Source organism: Malania oleifera, chromosome 11 (assembly GCF_029873635.1).
Source record: "Malania oleifera isolate guangnan ecotype guangnan chromosome 11, ASM2987363v1, whole genome shotgun sequence".
Classification (NCBI taxonomy): domain Eukaryota; kingdom Viridiplantae; phylum Streptophyta; class Magnoliopsida; order Santalales; family Ximeniaceae; genus Malania; species Malania oleifera.
Window position 1 is genome coordinate 20730278 of NC_080427.1, and position 19386 is coordinate 20749663.

The window sequence follows — 19386 nt, forward strand, 5'->3', positions numbered from 1 at the left end:
TTTTTTTTTTGCTCTTTATGTTTAGCGATTGTTTTGGTTGTGGTTGTGTACAGGTATCATGGTGACTGGAGGAGCGAGACACAGACTGTTGTCTCACTGCTTGCTTTTATGCACTGGTTAGAAACAGGAAGCCTTCTTATTCATGCTGAAGCCGAGGAAAAACTTGGGTGTATGTTCAACTCTATTTGTTCTTCACTCCCTGTAACTAGTTAGAGTGATGTTAACCATTTTTCTTCCTTCTCTTTGCGTGCAATTCTCGTTGGAAGTATTCACTCCTTTTATTTTTTATTTTTCTTGAGTTGAATATTTTTTCATCATTCAGCCCACAAAATGAGGATTACAGTAATCCAAAGGATGTATCTTATTCAGAGCATGAAATATATATATATATATATATATATGTATATATATATATTTATGTATATGTATATCTATACTATTAACTAAGGGAAGAGTATGCAGTTTTCGACCTGCATCTTTTACCCTCAATGTTCTCAAAATGCCATTTTCTTATTTTAGAATTTAAAAAAATTATCAACTAATGGTTATTTATCCTATGTTTGGGAGTATGGATTTCGAAGCTTGCATTTGGATTTGTATTGATTTGGATAAAACATAGTACAAAAATTGTATTGACTTTTTTTCAAATCTACACAAATCCAAATCCAACTCCTAGAACTAATACTCCCAAACACTACCTTGGTAAATTTATGTTCTTTGAGAAACTAAGTTCCCCATTATCTCTAGCTTTCCCATTATCTCCCTTAAATTTAGGGTTGAGGAGCACAAACATAGTGTGTGCCCACGGCTAGTGTGTGTATGTGCATATATAAAATATTTTTCATATGCTAGTTTGTGCTATTTTGTAGGTTCTTTTAGGGTGTGAGATTTTAATTCTCTTCTATTGTTTATTTAATCAAGTTCATATGAAATTGTAACCTGGTCCATTTTTCGTATTGGAGGAAGATTGGGACAATATGCTTTTGTTTGTAAAAGCGGGTTTCAAACATGGAAATTTCTACGACCTTTTCTGCTATCCCAGCCGGTTAATTTTTATGGAACTTTATTTGTTTGTTTCATACTATTGAACATAGTGTATAGTTTTAGTCCCACATCGGAATGTTAGGATAACCTCACTCTCTTATATAGCTATATATACATCTCGAAGTTGTAAGCTAAGTATACCTAGTGATATTCACTTCCTCTTGTATAGTTCTCTCTCTTTTACTTTCTTCTTGGTATCAGAGCAATTTTGGGTTCCTTGTTTAAGGTCCGGGTTCTCAATTGAGCCGTATGCTCTGCACTTGCCACGTATGTGGAGCTTGTGCATTCGAAAGCTTTATTGGTAGTAGGTTGAGTTGTATGCCCTCTACTTGCCACCTTTAGTGGATCTTGTACATCAAAAAACTCTGTCTACTATTTTCCCAGTACCTTCCGATGGTTTTTCCAGTGACTTCGATAATTTTTCTGGCAACTTTCCGGCGGGTCCGACTACCTTTTCCGGCGACTTTCGACGAATTCCTGGCAACTCCGACGACTTTTCCAATGGCTTTCTAGTGACTTTTCGGCAACTTTTTCGATGCATTTCTCTACCATTCCGGCGACTTCCATGTCCTTTTTCGTCAACTTTCAGTGGCTTTTCTGACGACCCCTGCGTCTTGCAGCGTCCTTTTCTTGGCGGTTTTTTCTAGTGATTTGCTTTGCTTTGCTGCGTTGATACTTTTGCAGCCTATTTCTATTGTTGGGTATAGTTGTAGTAATATATTGTACTAATTACATGTCTAAGGGAAATTCTGTCTAGGAAAGTGGGACTTAAGTGGTCCATTGTGACCCCCACTTCCTTGGGAAATTACCTGGTGTAATTTAGTTTAATCATTCACTTTCTATTTTTTCTGATCACTCTTTCGGCGACTTGCTTTGCTGTGTTGATACTTTTGTAGCCTATTCCTCTTCTTTACAATGGCTACCAAGGACAGTACATCCACCTCTTCTCCTCTGAACCTTCGATGCTCTGACTTATCTTTGGCTCAGATTGCTCTTGTTCAGAAGGTCACCAGCATTCTTCTGAATGGCGGCAACATTTATGCCTGGTCGCAGTTCCTTCGCTTATATCTTGGGGGTCGTGGCAAGTTTAAGTGGTTGTCAGGATTGGAGTCTCGCCCTGCTAATACTAATCCAGCTCACCGACAGTGGTCCATTGACAACTGTGTCATCTTGGGTTGGATATTTGCTTCTATGGAAGACCGCCTTTACAAGATGTTTATGTTTCACGATGCTGTTCATAGTCTTTGGTCTGCCTTAACCAAAATGTTCGCCCACACAAGGTGTGAGGCTCGGATTTTTGAGCTTTATCGGGAGCTCCACCAGGTGACCCAGGCTTCTTTGTGTTTATCCGTGACTAACTTCTTCAGCTATCTCCAGTCTTGGTGGGAGGAGCTCGCCTAGTATGAGCCTCTTTCTGAATTTTCTATCGAGGCAGCAGCTATTGAGGCCAAGTGCCAGGATCATTGGCATACCTATCAGTTCTTGATGGGTTTAAAACTTGGGTTCGAATCACTCCGGACTCAGATTTTAAACTCATCTCCAGTGCCCTCTTTGTACAGGGCATTTGCAATGATTGATGGTGATGATCGGAGATGATGTCTTCTCCCTGGATTTGCTTCTTCTAGTGTGCTCGAGCAGGTTGCCCTTGCAGCCCCTAGGCCCCCTACTGGTGCTAGGTCTGTTGACCGCAAGACTCGATTCTGCCAGCACTACCAGCGGAATAATCACACCATTGAGCGTTGCTTCATTCTCCACTCTGAGTTGCAGGAGCGTTACTCCAAACAGGCCTCTCATGGTCGTGGTCGTGGCAAAGGTCAAGGACCTTCTAACATTGGAGCTGTTGCAAAATCTCTTCTTGCATCTCTGGCTTCTCTTACTCCTGCACCCATTGCTGCTCCAGATTTCTCTCAGTTCCAGGCTCAGCTTACTCAACTTTAGTCTCAGATTAGGCTTCTTGCCTCTGTTGCACCAACCGCATCGTCCTCTATAGTCACCTCTGCTGTAGGTAACCCTACTGCCCTTTTAAGTAAGTCTCGTCCGTTTGGATACTAGACTCAGGGGCGAACAACCATTTGACTGGTGAGGCATCTTCCATTACATCCCCTGTCCCTTCGTTGGTTCGTACTATCTGCATTGCCGATGGTACCTCTCATTCCATTTATACCCAAGGCACTGCTTGTTTATCCTCGATTCTATCTTTATTCCCTTGTTATTACGTTCCTTAATTTTCTTATAACTTGTTATCTGTGAGCCGTATTGCCAAACAATATAACCGTGCTGTGGTTTTCTTACCCAACTCTTGTTGCTTGTAGGACCCAAGTTCGAGGAAGATTTTTGGCAGGGGCTTTGAAAGGGACGGGCTCTACTACTTTGGCAATCCGCTTTCCTCTCCTGGATCCTATTTTGGTTTTCAGGCATCTGTTTTGCCCTTTGACGTTTCCTTTGTTTTTTTTTCTGAAAAACCTTGGATTTGTGGCATGCCCGTTTGGGACATGCAAATTTTAAATATTTGTGTTGGTTGTTTCTAGAATTTAATAAAGCTTGCAAGAATATTAATTTTTTGTGTGCTACTTGCGAATTATCTAAACATGTTCGTTCATCTTATCCGTCTTGTTTGCATTGCTCTCTTGTAGCTTTTGATATTGTTCATAGTGATGTTTGGGGTCCTTCCTTTGTCTCCTCACTCACTCAGCATCGATATTATGTCACCTTTATTGACGATTACTCCCGTTGTACCTGGGTCTACTTCATGAAAAATAGATCCGAAGTTTTACAATTACTCCTGTTGTACCTGGGTCTACTTCATGAAAAATAAATTCGAAGTTTTTACTCATTTTAAGGCTTTCCTGCGAATGGTTAAGACTCAATACAATACCGTGGTTTGTATCTTGAGGTCTGACAATGGCCGTGAGTACCTCAGTAATGAGTTTGGTGCTGAGTTGTGTCAACAGGGCATTCTCCAATAGTTGACTTGTCCCTACACTCTTGAACATAATGGTGTGGCTGAACGCAAAAATCACCACATCATGTCTATTGTCCGTTGTTTTCTTTGGGGAATGCAAGTCCCCAAGTCTTATTGGCCTCACGTCGTTCTCACTACAACCTATCTTTTCAATCGTACCCCAAGTTGCGCATTGCATAATTCTGCTTCACTACATCTTCTGCATCTTGATAGGACCTTTTTCTCCCTTCTTCCTAAAGTGTTTGGATGCACTTGCTTTGTTCATGGCCGGAGTCCTCCTCGGACCAAGCTTGATGATAAGGCCATCCAGTGCATTTTTCTAGGGTATTCCTCTATGTCTAAGGGATATCGCTGTTATGATCCTGTTGGTCGGCACACTTATCACTCTTTCGATGTCACGTTTCATCAGTCTACCCCCTTCTATACTAACTCCTCTCATTCCATATCTTTTTTTTCGGTGCCATCTCCACTTCCTCGACCTGAGCTTATCTTTCTCCCATCTGTACCAGTGTCTTCTTCTCTGGTGTCATCTTCATCCTTTGAGCCTCCGACCTTTGCCCCCTTAGGCAGGACCATATCTCTCTCATTCCACAGGTTTACATTCGCCAACCGCGCCGCCTTTGCCAGCATCTTCACCTAGCTTAGGTATGTCTCCTATAGTACCTAATCCCCTTGCTCCCTCCTCATGGTATGCTTCTTGAACCCATCGAGCTCCTGATAGACTTTCTTTAGCGTGTTCTACTGACCACCCTATCTCCAAATATCTCTCTTATTAGGATATTTCCTCAAGTTATCAAGCCTTTTTGGGATAGGTTGATGCTATTATCATACCTCGCTGAGTTCCTGAGGCCCTCCAGGACCCCAAATGGGTTGCAGCCATGTGTATTGAGATGGAAGCTCTACATCAGCAGCATACTATCTTGTTCCCCTTCCTTTAGGTGCACGCACGGTGGGCTGTAAATGGGTGTTCACAATTAAGCACCTTGCAGATGGTACCGTTGATAGGTATAAAGCCCGCTTTGTGGCCAAGGGTTTTATGCAGATTCCAAGTTAGGATTTTCATGCTACATTTGCTCCTGTGGCGAAGCTTACTACTGTTCGTCTTCTAATCTCTTTGGCAGCTTCTTTCACTTGGCCTTTATATCAGCTTGATGTTAAGAATGCCTTCTTGAATGGTGATCTTACTGATACTATTTACATGGATCCCCTTCTTGGGTTTTCTACTCAGGGGGAGTATTCTGGAAAGGTGTGTAAATTGCGCAAGTTCTTATATGGGCTTAAGCAATCACCTCCTGCATGGTTCAGAAGATTCAGTGATGTGGTTCCTCCATGAGATTTATTCAGTATCGGTCAGACCACACTTGCTTTATTAGGTGTTTCTCCCATGGTCCTTGCACCATTATTTCTGTTTATGTGGATGATATTATTGTTATAGGTAATGACTTGTCTAGAATTGCTTAGATTAGAAAGGACTTGGGGGACACCTTTGACATCAAGGATTTGTGACCCCTCAAGTATTTCTTGGGCATTGAGATAGCACGCTCTCGCAAGGGCATTTCCCTTTCTTAGCGGAAGTATGCCCTAGATCTCCTTATGGACACTAGTATGTTGGGATGTTGGCCTGCTTCTACGCCCTTGGATCCAAATATCTCCCTTTCTGCAGAGTTTGGTGATCTATTGACATACCCTTCGATGTATTAGAGTCGCCTCATCTATTTGACCAACACTCGACGTGATTTGGCATATGCAATGAGCCTAGTAATTCAGTTCATGCATTCTCCCCAGACTTCACATCTTGATGTCGACTATCACATCTTATGGTATGTGAAGACCTCACCTGGATTGGGATTGTTCTATTCATCTGGAATACAACAGGTTTTTCCGTATTTACTGAAGCTGACTATGCTGGGTCCAAGACTGACTGACGATCTACCTCAGGTATTTGTACTTTCAAGGCTGATCATCTTCTTTCTTGGAAGAGTAAAAAGCAGGCAATGGTTTCACGTTCTTCTGCTGAGGTTGAGTATCGTGCTATGGCACATGGTACCTATGAGATCCTGTGGCTACGCTCTCTCCTATTTGAGATTGGCTTTTTTGTGACACTCTTCTTTGTTGTTTTGTGACAACAAGTCTGCTATATCTCTCTCTCTTCTGATTCAGTTCTGCATGAAACGACCAAGCATATTGAGGTGGATATTCACTCATCAGGGAAAAAGTTCATTTTGGGATTATCTCTCCTCACTTTATCTCCTCCAAAGGCCAGGTTGTTGATGTCTTCACCAAGTCTGTTTGCCCAAGTTTATTACAGACTGCTATCTCCAAGCTTCGACTTGTCAACATCTTCGTTTCAGCTTGAGGGGGAGTATTGAACATAGTGTATAGTTTTAGTCCCACATCGGAATGTAAAGGTAACCTCACTCTCTTGTATAGGCTATATATACATCTCAAAGTTGTAAGCTAAGTACACCAAGTGATATTCACTTCCTCTTGTATAGTTCTCTCTTTTACTTTCTTCTCATACATTAGCAAATTATGGAGATCACAAATTGAAAAAAGAGCATACAATCAAGAATACCAGTTCTGCAATACCGAAGAAGAGAAAGAAATAAACCACCCGATTTACAATTTCATCAACGACCAAGACCAGGTTGATCTGCTTTATGTGACTGTGCATTCTTAATGCTTTTGAGGACATTTAGGGCATTCAATAGAAATGTAAGTTGTAAATTTTATCATGACCAAGTTATTAATTTAAAGGGGATTGTTGTTTTTAACATATCTGAGCAACTTTGTGAACAGGACCAAGGGTGTTGTTACCCCAAGTCTCCAACCTTGAAACAGTCTGCAGCTTATTAGCATCACTAGATGGCTCTACACCCTCAAACCGTTTTTCCCAAGACAATATTTCTTGGCTTTCTGAGCATTTTCCCACAAAGATGCATATGAATTCTTGATTCTTTTATTTTTATTTTTTTATTTTATGAGCAACTGTTTTCTTGGTAGCGAATCTTGTAGATGAAAAGAAAATTGTTTAGCAACTTAGAAATACAAATTTGTTGGTGATTTTTAATCTTTGTGAATTACTAAATTCTCACTCTCAATGTGATGAAATGGGGATTCAAAATTCTCAAGTCAGCATGATTGCTTATCATCAATGGTCCGAAGGGCATTGAAGATTGGCTCTGGAGGGGTGCATATGATTCCCATTAAATCCTTTTGTGATTCTCTTTATTGCTGTCAAAAGATTTAAGAGTTTAATATGCCCCCTCCTTAAAACTCCAACTAGATGAAAAGACCTAAGGTTCTATGAATAATATGGGCATAGAGATAGAAGCTGTGAAAAAGTGGCCCTTATCTGTGTTCCTCTCTTTTCATTGAAACTCATTATATGACTTGGAGTTTCTTTACTCAAAGTTTGAGACATGTTGAGTACATTTTATTTTTCCATAAAGATGTTATGGATGAATGGAGTTTAAATTAGCTTTATCGCACACTGCATGTAGGGTATATGTGGACTGTAGACCTGTGGAGGCTTAATTATTCAAGCAGCTTAAGAGACTGTTAACTCTTGATGATCATTTTTTCAACTTACGTGTCTTATTTTCTAGTCTGTTACACACATATGGTGGTTGTTATATGAGTTGATTGGGATGGTATTGTAGCTATATGTTCATTCATTATATGGATAACAAAGATTTGCAATAAGATGCTTATTGTTACATTTTCTATTTCCTTTGCTCCCATTTTGCTCTTTTTTATGTTCAATCTTTAACATAATTCTTGATTTACTTCATATTCTGTATGTAACCAATCTTAATTGATTTATTTAACATTAAGCTGAAGTTACTTGGATAACGTTTTTCATTTTCATTCTTGTTTGGTAATTTATTATGTAGTGAATACATCAGGATTTGGGCTGGACATAGAAGACTATCTTATTGGTGAGTGACCTAAAGGTCAATTCAAGAGATTGCTTGGATTCATTATATGAGGTCCTGTCTTTTCAATACATCGGCTACATAGTAGGTCCATATCCATATTATTTTGTCTCTTATGTACTCTTGTTTGTCTCAAATAGCATGATGATTCTCTTATTTACTAGCATCCATGGGATCAACTATGTTTTACTAACTGAATGCCACAATCACGATAGATATGAACTGTTATAGGCATTTTATTCTTCCGTAGTTAGTTACTAGTTATCCATTTGATATAGTCAACATGACTTTTTTTCAAGATAGTTGGTAGGTTATTCGAGAGGATTTGTTGGAACTCTTCCGTGAGTTTCTTAGAATGGGGTGATGGGGGAAGAGTGCTAACTCCACTTTTATTGTTTGTCCCTAAGAAGGAGCGATCAAACAAGCTGAGAGGGTTCCACTTGATTGGTTACTTACCTTTACGAAATGCTTTCCGAGGTCTCATCAAAGAGGCTCTGGGATGTGCTTGAGAGGACAATTACACTTGAACATCCTTGATGCTGTCTTGGTACCTAGTGAAGTGGCTGAGGATGTGAGGTGGGGTGTGAGGGGAGTCTTGTTCAAATTAGATTTCGAAGAAGCCTATGACACGGTTGGCTGGAACTTTTAGATCAGGTTTTGGATACAAAGGGTTTTGGAGGGGTGTGGAGAAAGTGGATGAAAGGTTGTTTGATCACAGCGACTTTTGGTTTTGGTGAATGGCCAACCTAGGGAGTGGTTTAAAACCTCATGGGAATCAAGGCAAGTGGATTCCCTTGTCCCTTTTGTCTTTTATGCTTATTGTGGAGGTGCTGACTGGGATGATGAACCATGCCTGGGGTTTATTGTTGTCAGGGGCCTTAAGGTAGGTAAGGATGGCGTCGTAGTGTTCCATCTTTAGTTTTCCAATGACACTCTTCTCTGTCTTGAAGATAGTATCAAAAAATTTCAAAAGATTCTTACCTTGTTATAAATCTTTGAGAATAGTCTTTTACACTCATTGTGGAGGTGCTGAGTAGGATGATGAACCATGCCTAGGATTTAATGTCGTATAGGGCCTTCAGGTAGGTAAGGATGATGTTGTAGTGTTCCATCTTTAGTTTGCCAATGACAACTGTTCTCTGTCTTGAAGATAGTATCAAAAAATTTCGAAAGATTCTTACCCTATTAAAAATCTTTGAGAATAGTTTGGACCTCAAGATCAACTTGTCTAAGAGGGATGTTGGGCATTAACCTTGATAAGTATCGAGTCTAAGGGTCTGGCTAACATAGCATGGTGTTCCATTTTGGAATGGCCTTTGGCATACTTGGTCTCCCTCTTGGTGGCAACCCGAATTCTTCCTCTTTCTTGGAGCCAGTGATAGAGAGAGTGGACAACAGGTTGGGGGATTGGAAAAGGGTTTACTCATCTTTGGGAGGACACATCACCCTTATTAGCTCTGCTATTTCCAACATTACAATTTATTATCTATATATTTTTCAAATTCCAAGTGGGTTGGCAGAGGCTTTGGAAAGGATTATGAGAAATGTCTTGTGGTTAGGGGTCAGGGTGGGGAAGAGAGACCACCTACTCAGCTAGGTTAGGTTAGAAGACCTAGATCTGAAGGGGACTTGGGCCTCGGGAATGTGGTGTCTAAAACACTCTTTAGTTGGAAAATGGCTTTGGAGATTCCTCTTGGAGGTTGACCCCCTTTGGCACATGATAATTAGACAAGATATGCACTAGGATGGATGGGATATATTAGAGGAAGCGGCAGTGCTTCTCTCATCACTAGCCCTTGGAAATTCATTTCTCAGGTAGCCCACTTATTCTATCCTCTCCCTCGTTTCTAAGTTGGTAATGGTAACCTCATTCGGTTTTGGGAAGACATTTGGGTGGTAGAGGTCCCATTGGAGTCTTTGGTTCTTCATCTCTTTAGGCTTTCCAGTTTGCAGAATTCTCTGATTAATGCTTTCTACTCTTTGGAGGGTGACTCTCTTTCTTGGTATTTCCATTTTTAAGAAATATCAACGAGAGAAAGAGTCTGATGAACTGAATTCTTTGCAGAGAATGCTGGATTATTTTTCTCCCTGTATGAGAGAGGAGTCAAGGATTTGAATGGGGGATACCTCTGGTTTTTTTTCACAAAATCTCTCCTCTCTCAACTCATGAAATCCTCAAGTCCTTACCCTCTCCTCTGAAATATTTTCATCTAGACAGCAAAGGTTCCTCTTAAAATCAGAGCTTGCATGTGGACTTTGGCCCTTTATGGGCTAAATATCAATAATTATTACAGACGAGGAGATCTTTTGAGGCCATTAGTCCAGATATCTGTTTCATTGGGTTGAACAGAATCATTGACAACTTGTTTCTCCATTATTGGGTAGCTAAGCAGTTTTGGGTTCTTCTTTTTTCAGTTTTGATGAGTCCATGGTGCTTCCTCAGACTATTGATGTGTTCTCGATGAGTCCATGGTGCTCTCTGATTTCAGCTTAAGCTCCACAAGTTTTACAAGTAGAATCTGATACTCTACCCAAAGAGAGCAGTTTTTAAGGGTAGTCAGTCGATTCAAGACTTCAAGCCAAGCAATAAAGGAGTGCTTTGGAATATTAAGCTTGAACCAAAGTACCAAACTGAAGAGTTCCTGGGAACTATATTCTTCTTAGCTCTGATGTGATTCCATGCTGAATTAGAAGAGAAAACACCAGAAGACGTGAGCTGTCAAATTACTTGATTATCAGAATCTCCATCAGGGTGAACAGTGATGCTAGCCTTAAGCTGTCTAACATTTGGAGTAAATTTTCTAGGCCAATTCCAAGAGGAAATATCTGATTGCTGCCATGACTACTTCACAAAGTGGGTGGAAGCAAATGCATTGGTGCATACATCAAACAATGCTTGTAGAAACCTAGTGCGGAGGTCTGTAGTATGCAGATTTGGCATCTTACATGGCATACTCATTGACAATGGGGAATAGTTTTTGATGGTGCCTGATTCTTTTTCTTATGTGTAGGAGAATTATTCTTACGGGTAACAAAATTTTCAAATAATAATGCCATTGGTCAAATGCGCAATTAAAAAAATAATAAGTCATATATCCAACTAAATGAACAGATGCAAAAAAAATAAAAATAAAAAAGGAAAATTGTGTTACTATTACCTTCGTCTAAGTGTTGACAAAAAGGCATGTACCTATAAGTCGAATCTTTAATTTCAAAAATCATATTTAAAAACTTTTGCATCAACCGAAAGCCCCAGCTCAATGGGAAAATGAGAACCAAATGAATCAAGAAAGGAGCCTAAAGGGAGCCAGTTGTCATAGAAAGTAGAAGTTCCTCTCCCATTACCAATTTTTACTTTGAAACAGGGGCAAGCCAAGTGTGACGTGTGTATATTAAGAACTTTCCTCCATGCCCATTCACTGCTCAGGGAGGGCTTCACTACTCAAATGCTTCTACCTTATAGTTTGTAAGCGGGAATCCAAACTATCCATAAGGAGTTTGTGGAGGCACATATATGCTAGAGCATTTCTAAAGCTTTTGCTTCTCATCATTCGGAAACAAGCTTCAAGTCTAGACCCAAGGTCTTAAATTTCGATTTCGACTCAAATTTCGAAGCTCCAAAAGCACAAAAATTTCAACGGAAATATCGATTTTGACGTCAATTTTGATTTTGATTTGAAAAAGTAACGGAAATTAGTAGTAAAGCATGGAATTCTTTGTTAAACTTTAGAAATGGTTAAAAAACATAATAATATAAGTTTTAGGACTAATATATTACAAACTAAATACATCTATGTTTTGTATGAGGTGGAAAAGTTGTAAAATAGTATGTGTATCAAACATATTTGTAAGATAATGTACGTTACACATATTTAGTTAATACAAATGAAATTCATAAATCATTTAAATATTATTTATTATACAAATAATGATAATTTAGACATGAATGGTTAAATAAAATGTTACTGTGAGTTTTTTTTTTTTCATATAATTTCAAAAGCACTTGTAATAATCTTTTGTTTCGATAAAATAAATAAAATAAATTAAGATAGAAATTTCACTTCACTCCTAAATTTCTCATTTGAATTTTGACGAAATTTCATCGTATAGTCAAAATTTCGATAAGTTTCACTAAAATTTTAGGATTTCGATAAATTTTGGATGATTCATTGAGATTTCAAATTATGCAAGATGGAAATCAACTGCCATTTCGATTTTTAGGGTGACGGAAATCGGAAATTTCGACAGACATATTGCAAATTTCGTGGAAATTTAAGACCCTGTCTAGACCCTCCTATTTATTTAATTCTTACAGACATGTAGCCGTTCTACCTGTAGCACAGAGTGATCCAGTCTTTCCTCTCCAAAGGAAAGCTTTGAATTTTTTTTTCTCAAACTCCTTTAGAACAGAATAAGGGAGGAACAAGAGACCAATACCCTTAAAATGCTTAGAAGGATAGAGCTTATCAGGTGCAATCTACCGGCATAAGGCAGGAATTTAGGGATTGCTTTGAACCACTTACAAAAAAGTGCTGAATTTTATGTGCTGATAGTAAGTGCTGAAAGCCATGAGTGTTGTTTGTTGTGTTTGAAAAAAAGTGCTGAATATAAGTGCTGATTAAATAAGTGGTGTTTGAATATTCACTTTTATTAAGTGTTGTATCTTGTATGAATCTTATTATTATCATATGAATAATATTATTGTATTTCAACATAGAATTAGCTTATGATCCATAATAATTTGATTATTAAATTATGTTAATAATATTATTAAATAAATTAACATTTTCTCTGTAATATTCTTAATTAACGTTTTATATATTTTCTAATTAAAATTTAATTGGTATTTATATTAATTAACATCTTTAATATTTATATCAAATAAAATAATTTACGATATATATATTTTTTCTAATTGACAATAATATTATTATTACTTTTTGTTTAACAGTTCCTACTTCCTACCAACATTATCGATCATTTTATTTTATTTTAAAAAATCAGACTCTACTTAAACATCACCCCATCATCATCATCCTCCTTGCAATTCATGTTTTCAACCAAACACACCGTCCAAAATTAAGAATTGGAAAAAGGTCATCAAACAACTTCATCCTTTCTTCTACACTTCCCAATGCCCAATGCCACCAGCAATCACCAATGTTTGGATCGTTGATGAGATGGACCCTCCACCGGACACCAGCAGTGTCTTTCCTATCATCATCAGTGTCTTGTTGACAGACAACAATGGTGTTGTCAACAACAACAATGTCCTGCACCTCCCCAGCTTTAGCGGCTGCATTGGTGCAAATGGAGGCAGATCTCAGCAGAGCCCATGCAGGATGAGCATCAAAAAGCGCGGGAGGTGCACAGGCAAGGGAGGGAGGAGAGGAGAGAGGGCATGAAAATTTTAAAAATTACAGGATGGCCACCACTTCTCCACAGTGGCACTTATAAGTGCCCAAAAAGCTATCCTAAATAGCTTCTCCCCTTGAGAAGTGGCACTTTTTCAGCACCTGAAAAAGGCACTTGTTTGGGAATATGTCAAACACCACTTATTTGCTATGATTGCTTGTACAGCAAGTGCTGCCAAAGGGGGCTTAGGGATTCAAGTCTGAATTCAAGCACAATTATTTTAACCAAAAAACTTTCCTTTCCTGTGCATACAATTTGAACCTTACAAAGATGTGATCCAACTGATAGTCAAATTCACTTTGAAACTCAGTGAAGTATGCTGTGAGCTCTTAACAGCAAGGGGATTTGGATAAAAAGAGAGTAAAAGTTGTGAAATACACCTCCAAGGACTCTGAAAGGAACATTTTATCCCCACAACTGCATCCCACCCATTCCTGGTTGTGGACTTTATAAAAGGAAATTCCATGCTCTGTGTCTCACGAGATATGGGGCATTCTAGTCGAATCCCAAATTTGCTTTTAATAGCTTCGTACTGAAGGGAATATTTCTCTAGAGGAAACCGCCATAACCAACAAGAGAGTGAAGTCTTTAGACACCAGATTGCTGAGACCCAAACCCCTTCTTCCTTAGACCTATGCATGACCTTCCAAGTAACCAAATCGTCCTTCCTCTTTCCAACCTTAGAAGAAAGGAAATCTCTCAAAATTCTCTCAATTTCTCCTAGCAACATCTACTGGGATTCTAAAAGTGGACAAGAAGTATAGAGGATGCTAGAGAGACGAGCTTGAATGAGCATAATATGATCATCTAGAGAAAAAGGGGGCACCCTGACGATTCTAAAAGTGGACAAGAAGCATAGAGGATGTTAGAGAGACAAGCTTGAATGAGCGTAATATGATCATCTAGAGGAAAAAAGGGCACCCTGACCCATCAAGCTGCTTCAACACCTCCACCACTGGAGTCCAAAACTCAACAGACCTAGGATTACCTCCCAAAGGAACCCCCTCTTAATGAGTAAAATACCAGAACCAGTGAAGAGGCAAAATCTGACGATCTAGGATCACTCAAGTTAATACCAGCTATACCACTCTTCAAATTTATTTTCAAGCCAGAAACCATGTGAAAAAATTGTAAGAGTGTTTACACATTTGGATTACACTCCTCTTGATCATCTAAGAAACATTCATGTCATCAGCAAACTGAAGATGAGATACCATCACTCCCTCAGTCCCAGAGAACACATTTTAAAAAGCCTCCCCTTGATCATCTAAGAAAAAATTTGTGTCATCAACAAACTGAAGATGGGATACCACTATTCCTTTAGTCCTCACTTCTAACCCTCTTACAGAAACTCCAGCCAGCACCCTATTTATCAACCTGCTCAAAATATCAACCACCAAACTAAAAGAGACAGCAGATCTCCTTGTCCAACACCCCTAAACATAGAATCTACCATCTTAGTTCTTACAGACTTAGTAACATACCCTTCTTCCTTGCCTCCATGGATTTTGTTATGAGTTTCAGGCTTTTTACCTTCAAGGCTTCAACTCTCCTGAATTTCATCAAGAGTATTTTTCACTCATTTCTTTTTAATTTTACAATCTTTCGCTACATGACCAAAGTTGGAACTATTTGTACACTTGTTCGGTTTCCTAGCATATTCCAACTCAATAGTAATAAGCTCATCTGAGCAAGGCTTAATATTACAAAGTCTAGTAATTGCTTATTTTTGTTAATCTCAATACAGATTCTAGCACTTGTCAAAATTTTCATGTGCCTTGTAAGGGAATCTATATATGAAAAAGCATCCCCAATTGAACTAGCTATGTAAGTCAGTTCCACTGAAGTCAAGTAAACAGATGGTATGTTGTGCAATTTGACCCAAATTGGAAGTTTATCCATTTGAACACTCTTTCAATTGAAGGATCCCATCGAGAGAAATGGACTATTTCCTATGAACCATATGCCATTTTCCAAAATCCAGACCTTATCCTCTTAACAAATTTAAAGATAAAAGCACCTGATGACATGGAGTACATTTCCCCCTCACCTACCTTTTTCCATAATTTCTTAAGTATATATATAACATGTGAAAAGGAGGGTACTTACCAAGAGACTGCCATATCGGAGTATATCCGTGCTTGTCAGAGTCGACTTGAAAATCTCCTTTGGTGGATCCATAGTGTTTAGAATCTTACAATTATAGTACTACGATTTGTATCAATTCCACACCAAATCAATTGAATCTTACTAGAAAATTGATAAACAGCCAAACTGTTGTTGAATCTATCAATTCACCCCCTGAATCTGAAGAATTCAATTTGCACCATTGATTCACATGATTCTGAATCTATCATATATTGTCGGACACAAAAGCCCAAAAAAATTCCTTTATTTTAGTGGTGTAGGAGAAGATACATTTTCCAGCTTCTCTGTGGTGCACAGGTAATGGTAATGTCAAGGGGATATGCTTCTCAGATATTCAGCTGGATTGGCTTTCTCTGTTAACTTCTTAGGCTGTGCTGATTTCCTTGGCTGCTTTTTTACTTTTTGGTTTTCTTATTTTGTTTTCCCTGGGGTTTCCCAGACTTTGTTAAGGAGATGTCTCTTCTCCTGATTATACATTCTTGCTCTATCCAATGAATTTCTTTTGCTATAAAAGAAAAAAAAATTGGCGTTAAATCTTGAAGGTCAATTCCATTGTATTTCTTTATTTTTCTCATAGAAGCACCAAGAGTATACTCCATATACTCCTTGAACTAAATCAAATTTGTTACCACAAAGAAACGGAAACAAGAAAGAAACAATTCTCTATTCAAATCCAGAATCAACTCTGAAATTGCAATCAGGCAAAAAGATTTGATCTTTCTGCACAAGTTAGTTCAAGAACACTAACTTGTGCTGAGAGAAACAACAAACTTTAAAATGGTTCAGATCTTACTGCTAGACTAATATATTTACTGTACCACACTGAAAAGTATTAGTGAACATTTATGTGAAGATATGCTATCTATTACAGTGTTTTAAAAGGCTCAATTGAGGTTCGCCTCAAGGCAAGGCATGCTTAAAATGCCTTGAGGCCCAATCTAAAATACCAAATTCCAAAAAGGCTAACGCATTACATGCTGAGGCTTATGCATTTTTGCAAAAAGCACGCCTTTTGCACCTTTTTAGTTGAGGCTTACGCATTTTGGGTGTGTGATTCTCGAGTTAGAATTGGTTAGAAAATTTTAACTACATGTTTGTACAAAAGGAATATCATAATATGAATTTATTTCTAAAACTCTTGAACCTCATCCTTTCCAAAATAGCTGGACTTGTATATTAAGTCATGAAAATAGTTTGAACTTTGTAATGGTATAGCTATCTTTTGTCATGTAATCAAGTTAACAATTTTTGAATGGCCAACAAGTATTTTGCGAAGTACATCTAGTTTTTCTTTTTTACATTGTATTTGTGATTTTCTTAATTTTTACTTTATTTTAACTATATATAATTTATTTAACAAATTTTTATCTTAAAAAACAAATTCTCAAAAGGCTTATGCGCCAACGCCTTGAGGCTTACGCCTCGCCTTTTGAGGGTTAGAACGCCTCGCCTTACGCCTACGCCTTTTAAAACATTGATCGATTAAAATTAAACGATTTACCCACGTTTGGCTCGTGGAATGTCTATTTTTAGGAATAGATTAGTTATACTAGGTTGGTTACAATTAGCTATGCAAAAAATTACATTGATAGCATGCAAGGAATAACTATTCCCAAATTTCATCATGAGAATGTATATTCCTTTCTTTTACATGTTGAATGAAATAATAAGGAACATGCAAGGAATAACTATTGCCTACATTCCCAAAATGTTGACTATATTTCATCTTATTCTAAGTAATAGCTATTCCGTGAACCAAATGAGCTGTATGATATTAAAATATTATTATATGCATTCTCTGAAGGGGCTCTCAATCTTACACTTTCCTAAGATTTGCGCCTACTCTGCGTCCAGTCCTGCTTAGTAAATCAGTCACCAGCATGTAGATCCTTTTGTTTGGTCACACATGTTTAATGGAAATGTTTTTGGTATTTATTGCTCTACTTAAAGTAAAATATGTCAGGTTACCAGGTGGAAATGTGCAAAGTTGAATATCAAGAGCGGCCATTTAGTATAAATTTTCAAAAGACTAGGATCATACCTATTTTGACCTCCCTCCTTGACAGCACTAAAATTGGGTGGTTTTCTTTGGCTTGTATGATATTTTTTTTGATAATCAAGAATGGGTAAAGAAAACTAGGAAAGACTCCTGAGGGTTTTGCTTGTATTATATTATTCAGATGCTTGCAACTTATTTCACAGAAACAAAATTAATAAAAATATATTCAACTTTCCCCTTTAGGTGCATGTGTACAATGCAATGGGGTTATTGGGCATCCTGCCCCATTGACCCTGCCTAACTGGTAGGTTTGGGATTTGTAATATTTCGGTTGATCAAGTTTTTCTTGCATTCCAAACCCAACCGATATAGAGGCTGTTCTGGTTTAACCTCTTCCTGTTAATTCCTTTTTACAACATTCATTTTCTGTGCATAATTGCATAATACATGTAAGTAAACATGTGTATGGTCAGTTTTGGTTATGTTTGGGTGTTATTGTGTTTGTTGGGTGCTGTGTTGTCTCATACTTGCCTCGATCACATCCCTAATTTCCCCCACCTTTTGGTCCATAACTACCATCTATTACTGGTTCTTAGGTGGGAGCATCAATTCTGAAATTGGAACACATATAATTGGACTAATGTTTTTGTGTGGGATTTTGTTACTTCATTGGAATTTCTTTCTTTGTTTCTACTTTTGAAGAAAAAATGTTGTTATTTTGTCTGATTGTTAGCATTGGTTTTTTTTTTTCTCCATTAACATATACCAATCTGGAATATTTTATTAAAATGCAGGGATCTGTTTCATGTCCAATGAATTGGTAAGCGCTGCCCCCCAAACTTCTAACTGCATAATAATTTTTCCAGACTGCCCGATTCTCAATTCGTTTCAACTTGCTAGCCTCCTGATTCATTGACCATGAGTCATATGATTCTTGGTTCAAGTTACGGTTCACAATTTAAATAGTACAATACATGATTCAGCAAGCAATTAAGTCAGAATTAGATCCAACAAATTCAATAGTTCTTTGATCCCAAACATTTATAAACACATAATTCACCATTTTTGATAAAATGTCTAAAATATTTTTTAACCATTTATAAACACATAATTCACCATTTTTGATAAAATGTCTAAAATATTTTTTGTATGGCCTCTAGGATTACAATAAGTAAAATCCTCTTACCGTTATCTCTTTTGAATAATTTAAAAATTTTAGGGTTCTTAAAATTTTTCCAAAGATTTTGAAAATTCCATGAGGCATTCATTTGTTTGATTCTCCCAATATGGTTTGTTTGGGGGTTAGGAGTGTTTGAATATGAAGAAATTTTATATCTCAATTGCAATTTTTTGGCATTTTAACTGTCTAACTGATAAAGTACTTTTCATGTGTCCATGGATATGCATGCAAGTATGTTAGGACATGTGAAACATTTAATGCTTATCAATTTAATTCCTTTCTTAATGTATTTTGTTGGTTTTATGTCTGTAGCTTAGTGGGTCACTAAGTGGCCCTGCCCTGGGGCAGTTCCTGGGTCATTAAAAAAGAGTCTATAGCTTAGAACTAATTTATAACTGTTGAATCTTACAATTTGATTTGATTCTATTCTCAATTCTCTGTTTGCAATCAATTTCAATTTGCAATTCAAATACCAAATTAACAGCTATAAATACTAGTGCAGCCAGTGTAGAGAAGATTTTAAGAAATCATATCTAATATTTCTGTAAGTGTATTTTTCAGACGGGTCATATCTTTAAGATTCGAGGGTATTATTATTCAGGAAATTAGTATTTAGTTGTCTAAATATACTTCTTTTATCCTCCAAACACTCTAGGTTTATAAATAGCTCCTCTGTATTAGTTTTTCATGATTGAGTTAA

General features: G+C 37.7%; 1 protein-coding gene across 3 annotated transcripts in view; it reads left to right on the forward strand.

The window, feature by feature from the left end:
* Nucleotides 1–19386, forward strand: part of LOC131167918 (uncharacterized) — a 30838-nt gene that overhangs the window by 2133 nt on the left and 9319 nt on the right. For all 3 annotated transcript variants that reach the window (XM_058126993.1, XM_058126994.1, XM_058126992.1), the window contains 3 exons: nucleotides 54–169; nucleotides 7903–7947; nucleotides 18301–18326. In XM_058126993.1, the coding sequence (XP_057982976.1) occupies nucleotides 54–169; nucleotides 7903–7947; nucleotides 18301–18326 (187 nt within the window). The remainder of the gene's footprint in view (nucleotides 1–53; nucleotides 170–7902; nucleotides 7948–18300; nucleotides 18327–19386) is intronic.